Source organism: Xenopus laevis, chromosome 6S (genome assembly GCF_017654675.1).
Source record: "Xenopus laevis strain J_2021 chromosome 6S, Xenopus_laevis_v10.1, whole genome shotgun sequence".
In the NCBI taxonomy this organism is placed as follows: domain Eukaryota; kingdom Metazoa; phylum Chordata; class Amphibia; order Anura; family Pipidae; genus Xenopus; species Xenopus laevis.
In genome coordinates, this window is record NC_054382.1 from 123,423,728 (window position 1) to 123,433,416 (window position 9,689).

The window sequence follows — 9,689 nt, forward strand, 5'->3', positions numbered from 1 at the left end:
GGTATAGTAGGGAGAGATGGTGCCTATAGTAACAGTGGATAATAGTCTCTGGGAAGGGAGTGTGACTGTGGGATAGCAGGTATAGTAGGGAGAGATGGTGTCTATAGTAACAGTGGATAATAGTCTCTGGGAAGGGAGTGTGACTGTGGGATAGCAGGTATAGTAGGGAGAGATGGTGTCAATAGTAACAGTGGGATAATAGTCTCTGGGAAGGGAGTGTGACTGTGGGATAGTAGGGAGAGATGTTGTCTATAGTAACAGTGGATAATAGTCTCTGGGAAGGGAGTGTGACTGTGGGATAGCAGGTATAGTAGGGAGAGATGGTGTCTATAGTAACAGTGGGGATAATAGTCTCTGGGAAGGGAGTGTGACTGTGGGATAGCAGGTATAGTAGGGAGAGATGGTGCCTATAGTAACAGTGGATAATAGTCTCTGGGAAGGGAGTGTGACTGTGGGATAGCAGGTATAGTAGGGAGAGATGGTGCCTATAGTAGCAGTGGGATAATAGTCTCTGGGAAGGGAGTGTGACTGTGGGATAGCAGGTATAGTAGGGAGAGATGGTGCCTATAGTAACAGTGGATAATAGTCTCTGGGAAGGGAGTGTGACTGTGGGATAGCAGGTATAGTAGGGAGAGATGGTGTCTATAGTAACAGTGGATAATAGTCTCTGGGAAGGGAGTGTGACTGTGGGATAGCAGGTATAGTAGGGAGAGATGGTGCCTATAGTAACAGTGGGGAGAATAGGCTCAGTTTCTTTGGTTGACAGACAAAGGTTGGAAACATTTGCTTGATATTAGCATCAGACATATTTAATTTAGAAGATAGACCATGTTGTCAAATATCCAGTGACCATTCATCTAGAGCGGTGAGCAAAAAGCAGACAATGCACAAGGCCCAAATCACATAGAAGATGAGCAAAGTCAATGCAAATTGCAGTCCCAGGAACTAGAACACCTTTATTCTTTGGATTCACGGCGCATGAAAGGCACCAGCTGTTCCGTCCCTTAATTTCTGGTGGTGATGCAACGGTTTCCATCTTTTATTATGCATCAAAGTAGCTTAATATGCACCTCTGCCGAGATACCTGCGTCTCGTTACAGGAACTGATCTTTCAACGCTCCTGAGCCTCCCTGTGGATCCTCTCGGCTGATGCCACAGCTGCATGTTCCAGCAATGATTCCTCAGCTGCTTTGTCAGAAGGATCTAGCGTGAAACTACCCCTGGGATCTTCACAATGTGGTATGGAAACCTTGCTTTTAATTAGGAATAAAATACGTGCGCAGTTAACACATTCAGCACCAGAGAAGCCGGACAGCAAATTCAGAAAACGAGAAAAATTAGAAAAAAAAATAAATTAACACATTAAACTTATGAATGAAACCAGTTTACAGATCCTACTCCCCCCTAATTCACTGCATACCTACACAAGATATCTTCTATTTACAGAGAGGATTTTAACACACAGGCTCAGTGACAGCACATAAACACTATTCATAGAGAGCAGGTTTGGTGTCATCTGTTCTGCTGGCACTAAATTGAATTACTGGGAACACATAATAGCAACAAGACAACTGTTTACAAAACGCTGCACAGCTAGCAAGACCTATAGAGACGCTGCAATATAGAAACCATGCTACTTAAAGCAATAGTGTCACTTGTTTACGGTTTTCCAAAATGCGGAGTTGAATCTGGCTCAGTGTTTGCCAAATACACATATCCATGAAAGGCAAATAACAACTTGCTAAATACCGTATATACTCGAGTATAAGCCGACCCGAGTATAAGCCGAGGTACCTAATTTTACCTACGAAAACTGGGAAAACTTATTGACTCTAGTATAAGCCTAGACACAACTACAGCCCTGTCTCCCAGCAGCGCACATTCTGCCAAAGGGACCCCCCCAGCGATCAACTGGACTTCTTTGCAAAGCTGATGGTGACAGAGAATCGCCAAACGGATTACTGTGTGCATTGTCCCACTGTCCCACTACCATGTGCAGAGGGCGCTGTTTGATATTGCCATCACTGTTAATCTTTCGTATAACCAACAGAGGGTGCTGTGTGATATTGCAGTCACTGTTATTCCTCATACAACCAACAGATGGCGCTGTGTGATACTGCAGTCACTGTTTATCTTTCATATAACCAACAGAGGGCGCTGTGTGATATTGCAGTCCCTGTTATTCTTTCATACAACCAACAGATGGCACTGTGTGATATTGCAGTCCCTATTATTTTTTAATACAACCAACAGATGGCGCTGTGTGATATTGCAGTCCCTGTTATTCTTTCATACAACCAACAGATGGCACTGTGTGATATTGCAGTCCCCGTTATTCTTTCATACAACCAACAGATGGCGCTGTGTGATATTGCAGTCCCTGTTATTCTTTCATACAACCAACAGATGGCGCTGTGTGATATTGCAGTCACTGTTAATCTTTCATATAACCAACAGAGGGCATTGTGGGATATTGCAGTCTCTCCCCAAGTGAACTGTTGGTATAGGAATGATTAAAAGTGACTGCAATCTCAGCTACTCGGGTCGGGTACCGCTGACCCGAGTATAAGCCGAGGTAGACTTTTTCAGCACATTTTGGATGCTGAAAAACTCGGCTTATACTCGGGTATATACGGTAAGTGCATAATACACAAATACGCAGTATACACAATACCCATCTTGGATGTTGCACCCAATAGGCCCATCTAAATATGGATCTCACTTCTTTACTCACATACAATGCAGTAGTCGAGTTTGGGAAAAAATAAACTATGTGTTACCCTTTAATTTTTGCACAAGATTTCAGGTGGATTTCAGGCAGGAGAGATGGTGCCTATAGTAAAAGTGGGGATAATAGTCTCTGGCACGGAGTGTGACTGTGGGATAGCAGGTATAGTAGGGAGAGATGGTGCCTATAGTACAGTGATAATAGTCTCTGGAAGGAGTGTGACTGTGGGATAGTATAGTAACAGTGGATAATAGTCTCTGGGAAGGAGTGTGACTGTGGATAGCAGGTATAGTAGGAGAGATGTGCCTATAGTAACAGTGATAATAGTCTCTGGAAGGGAGTGTGACTGTGGCAGTATAGTAGGAGAGATGGTGCCTATAGTAAAAGTGGATAATAGTCTCTGGAAGGGAGTGTGACTGTGGATAGCAGGTATAGTAGGGAGAGATGGTGCCTATAGTAACAGTGGATAATAGTCTCTGGGAAGGAGTGTGACTGTGGGATAGCAGGTATAGTAGGGAGAGATGGCCTATAGTAACAGTGGGATAATAGTCTCTGGGAAGGAGTGTGACTGTGGGATAGCAGGTATAGTAGGGAGAGATGGTGCCTATAGTAACAGTGATAATAGTCTCTGGGAAGGAGTGTGACTGTGGGATAGGCAGGTATAGTAGGGAGAGATGGTGCCTATAGTAACAGTAGATAATAGTCTCTGGGAAGGGAGTGTGACTGTGGGATAGCAGGTATAGTAGGGAGAGATGGTGCCTATAGTAACAGTGGATAATAGTCTTCTGGGAAGGGAGTGTGACTGTGGATAGCAGGTATAGTAGGAGAGATGGTGCCTATAGTAACATGGATAATAGTCTCTGGGAAGGGAGTGTGACTGTGGGATAGCAGGTATAGTAGGGAGAGATGGTGCCTATAGTAACAGTGGATAATAGTCTCTGGGAAGGAGGTGGACTGTGGATAGCAGGTATAGTAGGGAGAGATGGTGCCTATAGTAACAGTGGATAATAGTCTCTGGGAAGGGAGTGTGACTGTGGGATAGGCAGGTATAGTAGGGAGAGATGGTGCCCTATAGTAACAGTGGGATAATAGTCTCTGGCGGAAGGGAGTGTGACTGTGGGATAGCAGGTATAGTAGGGAGAGATGGTGCCTATAGTAACAGTGGGATAATAGTCTCTGGGAAGGGAGTGTGACTGTGGGATAGCAGGTATAGTAGGGAGAGATGGTGCCTATAGTAACAGTGGGACAATAGTTTCTGGGAAGGGAGTGTCCACAGACTTTTTATATCAAATTAGTTTATTGGATACTAGAGTTCTGATTTTATGGCAGGTGTTTATTACACGCACACTATACTATACCCATCTCTAGGTTATCAGTAACTGCATACATGCAATACTGGATATGCTACTTGGCAGCATAAAGGTTACACTTTGAGACTGACTTTACAGGAAATCTCAAGCAGGAACTCACAGAAAATAAAAAGATATATCTATTATCAAGCCAACTAAATGCACTTGATCAATGAAAGCAGACTACATTCCTTGAGATTTGTCTAGTCCCATAACCACATCAAAACAGCCAAAAAAAAAAAAAAAAATGAAGTCATTACTACTGTATACTGAATTATATGTTAGAACTGTGACACAGATGAAATCCCAAAGCACACCCCATTTATATTTAGTTCTTAATCACTAGTTTTGGCAGACAACATCAACTGCTAAAATAGGGAACTTGGGAGATCCCCTAAAATATATTTAATTTAATATAAAGGCAGGAGATTGTTGCTTTAAAAAGACAAAACAAGTCTAAGCTTAAACAGTTTCCTCCTTGATGAAAAGTTATAGGAGCCACAGTTTACTCACTAGTTCCAGTTGTTACAATGAAGCCACGACAGAAGGAATTTCTGATACAAAACAAGCAGATAATAAATAATAGCAACTCTAGGAGACAGATGTTCCCCTGACCTTTTCACAGAGCCCGGCTATATAAAAATATTTTTTGCTTCAAATAACAAAATTAGAGAAACAACCCTTGTGTTCGTCTCAGTTCCCTTATTCATTTATATTGTGCGGTGACACTGAAAGTGGTAACAAAAGACGGCAGAGCAAAATGAGGATGTGTAGGAATCATTAGCAACAGTACACAAGGAAAAAAAAAAGTCCCACATAGGCAAAAAAGTCCCACATTATCATTGTTCCCAGAATAATCAGGAGAGAGAATGAATAGAGGTTAAGCTACAGAATAGGTAAGAGGTCACATTTTCATTACACACAACTGGGGTCTTTGATACGGTGATATATATTTTGTTCTCATAATGAGGTTAAATAATAAGTAGTGGAAACTAATCTCACTGAAATAATCTGAAAACTTAAAAAAGAAAAAAAAAACCCCAATGACAAAACACTCCAGCTTGGAACACAGCCCGCAGGGAGTTGCAGTTTACCACGTTGAAATTTAGAAAGTGAAAGAAACTATTACAGTGTGGCACCAAGGGTTTAAATTGTAAAACTCATATGGGAGGGGGGAACAACAGCATTCACAGAATATCTGTAGCACCATTGCTGGGCATGAAAGGCAGGTACTTTACCCAAAATGCCGACACGCCTAGATGTGTTATAACAGATGTATGTATGTATGTATGTATGTATGTATGTATGTATGTATGTATGTATGTATGTATGTATGTATGTATGTATGTATGTATGTATGTATGTATAGAATATAATATTATATATAATTTATATATATATATATATATAAATAAAATGCAGGGATTGACAGCACTCCAAGGAAATACATCAAGTCAATAATTCTATATATATATATATATATATATATATATATATATATATATATATATATATATATATATATATATATATATATATATATATATATATATATATATATATATATATATATACACATATACACATATACACATATACATACATACATGGGTATAGGACCGGTTATCAAGAATGCTCAGGACCTGGTGCTTTCCAGGTTAACGGATCTTTCTGTAATTTGGATCTTCATACCTCAAGTCTACTAGAAAACCATGTAAACATTAAATAAACCCAATAGGCTGGTTTTGCCACCATTAAGGATTAATTATATCTTATTTGGGATCAAGTACAAGCTACTGTTTTATTATTACAGAGAAAAAGGAAATCATTTTTAAGAATTTGTATTATTTGGATAAAATGGAGTCTATGGGAGACCGCCTTTCTGTAATTCTGAGCTTTCTGGATAATGGGTTTCTGGATAACAGATCCTATACCTGTATATATATACACACAGTGATGTGCGGGTTGAGATTTCCTGCACCCGACAGTAAACCGCCCTCTCATAGCCCATGCCAGCCGCATCCGCACTTCTGGGTTGCTTTTATAGACCCATGCCAACCCGCTGATAACGTCACAAAAGGGGTGGGCGAGCAGACGCAGCGTCTATAAAAGACGAACCCGAAAGTCGGAATCTGGCATTTGACGGAGGAATGTGGGGAGAGCAGGAGAAGAGCTCCACCCGCACCTGCGAGGAAGCATGCGTGGTCGGCCCGTACCCGCGGGTATCGGGTCGGCCCGCACATCACTACTACACATACAAGCAGTGACCAGCCTCCACTAACGTAACTTCATAGCTGTAATTGTACACCATTCATGGTACATTACAGCCACTAGCTTCCCAGAGCAAGAGTCAAAGGTCAGACTTCAGCCTCACCCCCCACCACTGCCAAGGATACAGAAATTCCTCTTTTTAACAGGAGCCCATATCAATATACACTTCAAACCCGAGCCCTTCCTAGTGTTAGAGCACAAAGCCGGATGTGAATGGCAGAAATCAATGCAGCTCTTTGGTTAAAGCCTTAGCAGGAACCATTGCAGATATTTAAATATATTTGAAACAAAAGAATGATTTCCTCTTTATTAAACATGACACGTCGTGATTTTGCTAAATATTCCTGTACATTCAGAATGGCAAGAGGTTCTATAATAACCAAGATATCAAAAACATACAACCCCATACTTACAAGGCACGTCAATCCCTTAAAAGGCAGAATGTATCTCCATATCTTCCCCACGCCAACAACACATAGAGAAGACTTTTATGTTTGGCCTAAGGTTTCTTTAGGTGTTGATGCTGGACCCTACCCAATCAACACTATATTTACAGGGAAACCTGGATTTCAGACTGGAAATTGCAGACTTTATGCGGCAGCACAACAGCCAGTACCTATCCAAACCACCTTAAAGTCAGGTTACCTTTAAGTTAACTTTTATTATGTTATAGAATGGCCAATTCCAAGCAACTTCTCCATTGGTCTTCATTATTTATATTCTATTTTTTTTTTTTATTTGCCGCCTTCTTCCGACTTTTTCCAGATTTTAAACGAGGGTCACTGACCCCATCTAAAAATCAAATGATCTGTAAGGCTACAAATGTATGCTACTTTTTATTACTCATCCTTCTATTCAGGTCCACCGCTATTCCTATCCCAGCCTCTTATTCAAATCAGTGCGTGGTTGCTAAGGTAATTTGGAGCCTAGCAACCAGATTGCTGAAACTGAAGAGCTGCTGAATCAAAAGCTAAATAACAGAAAAACCCCAAATAATAAAAAATGAAAATCAATTGCAAATTGTCTCAGAATATCACTCTCTAAATCATACTAAAAGTTAACTCAAAGGTGAACAACAGTGGTACTGGAGTGCAAGTTTGCCAGCTACACTTTAAGGCACCTCACATTAAAGGGCATGTAAACCCAAAAAGAAAATATTGCCCAACGAAAGAAAACGTTGTTCTAAGCAACTTTCCACGACCAGTTTCAATTTCTCAATGACTTGACTTTTTTTGTAACTATAATTCTTATTAAAAGCAGAGTTTTTGTCCCTTTCTGCAGTCTCTTAGTATAATATAGTAGAAATCCTGCCTTTCATGCTTCTACATGTTAATCTTGGCTTCTGCTACACTGATTCAAGAGTCAAAAGCACCAGGGCAAAGAATAGAAGGGGGACAGGCATTGCTTCCAATAGAAGCACTTCAAAACCTGTTAGGATTTCTTTCACCAAGCAAAGTTATTTTAGAGGTTTATGTCCTGCGAAAACACGATTGAAAGCCTGTTTCAAATGACATATCCGTGTACACACAGATCCATGAATAAATCAGTGCGGGACGGTGCAGATTGAGGATGAATACATTACCTGGATTATTGTATCTGAAAGGTAAAAAATAAAAATAAAGGGCCAAGCAGCTTCCCGTCCAATCAGAGCACTTACTTTTCATATTCGGCGTTGTCTTTATCACAACGTGCATCCTTGTGCTTCTGCCAATCTTTGCCATGTTTGCAGGTGGTCAACAGGACCACATCCTCCCCATTATGGACGTGATATAAGGCATTCCTGGTGTCGGACCCTATCCCTGTCAGGTACCGCTTCCCCTTAAAGACCAGCATGTACTTCCTCATAGGGGGGATATTGTTAAATCTCAGAAAGCCCTTGTCGCCGCCTGTCCTGGGATGATCCTTAGAAAAGAGAGGGATGGAGACGTCGAAGTTGGGCCTGAAGTTCTCCGTGCTGATGCTAGCCTTGGCCAGCATGGCCTGTCCGATGTCGAAGCCCACGTCCTCGGTGTAGTCGGGCCAGGTGCCGGAGTATAAATTAAAAATTAAATGATTCCTACCATTGTTCCACAGGTGCAAGTTCTGGACTTTGGACTTGAGGTTGTGCACATAGTGGGGGGACAGCTGGTCCCTGTCTAAGGTGTCCAGGCTGAGCACAAACACACACGCCTGGCTGGGGTCGGAGGTGTAGAACCTGGAAGTCTCTATGGCAGCCAGAATGTGCTGGTAACTGTCAGACAGTTTGTCCCCCTTCTGCTGGGGGTAGATATACACCTTAAAGCCATTCCTCCGGCACAGGGACAAGTCAAAGCAGGACTCCATGCGGCAGCGCTTGCCCTTGTAGATGCTGGAGTTGCCATCTCGCTTCTGCCGGGGGGACACCTGACTGCCGGGGTCGCCGCCCTCCTCCTGGGTGAATGGCAGCAGCGAGGTGTCGGGTAAGAGCGGCCAGGGCTGCGCGGGACTCCGGTAAATCCCATCCCCGCTCCGCGCTGCTGCCCGTAAGTGCACGCCCCCGAGGTAGCAGAGCAGGGCGAGGCAGACGCCGGCGGACAACAGGGTGAAGTAGCGTTTTTTCGCCTGCATGTGTCCGGTCAGGGTGCTCGGATACCGACACTGGAGGGCCCCCCTCAGCTCCGCTCCGCCATCTTCCCGTCGCACTCTCGTTCCTTTCCCCCCGACTCCCCGAGCGCATGGGGCCACTTAACTTTCTCCCCGCCGGTCCCTCATGGCGGAGGACTGGGAGGCAAAGAAGGTTCCCGTATAGCGGAGCTGGGGAGTGGGTGTCCGTGCTTGAACTTTCCCCGCCGGCTCACAGACAAGGCAGCAGCAGCGCTACATGCCCGAGCCCGGTAACCTGACGAATCCCTGCATGGCTCCGCATTCCCCGGGAACTCCTTACTAAAGGGAACGCGCGGTGATATCACGGAGCGCACAGTTCGGTTTTACAACGTTCTGCTCGCTACAATGTAACACATTCCATTCCTCAGCTTGTGACCTCATCTATCCACGCACCCTGCGCGCTCATTGGCTGCGCGTCACATCCGGGGCGGGACGTGCTTCCGCCGCCGTCTAGCCACGCCTTTCGCCGCCTCTAGTCAAGCTTAGAGAGGTGAGGAGGGCGGGAGCTTGTTGAGTGTAGCTGCCTAGTTCCCGGCATCCTCCTCACACACGTACAGGTGGGAATTTTTGGTGCGACGCTTCCGAAGAACCCGGGAGAAACCACTGCTCTCCGGGGGGGGAGGGATTCAGCGCTATTAGTTCAGCCTGTGGGAATGATCCACCACAGCCTCTGCAGGGTCTCTTTGTTATTAAACTTTGTTTCTTTGTGAGAAGCCCGT

At 43.7% G+C, this 9,689-nt stretch overlaps 1 protein-coding gene across 1 annotated transcript in view; it reads right to left on the reverse strand.

The window, feature by feature from the left end:
• ext1.S (exostosin glycosyltransferase 1 S homeolog) overlaps window positions 1-9,339 on the reverse strand; it is a gene marked incomplete at its 5' end in the record, with an annotated part of 183,401 nt that extends 174,062 nt beyond the window's left edge. Inside the window, 1 exon segment of the mRNA NM_001090313.1 lies at window positions 8,006-9,339. Coding sequence (NP_001083782.1) covers window positions 8,006-8,934 — 929 coding nt within the window.
• Between the last annotated feature and the right edge of the window lie 350 nt (window positions 9,340-9,689).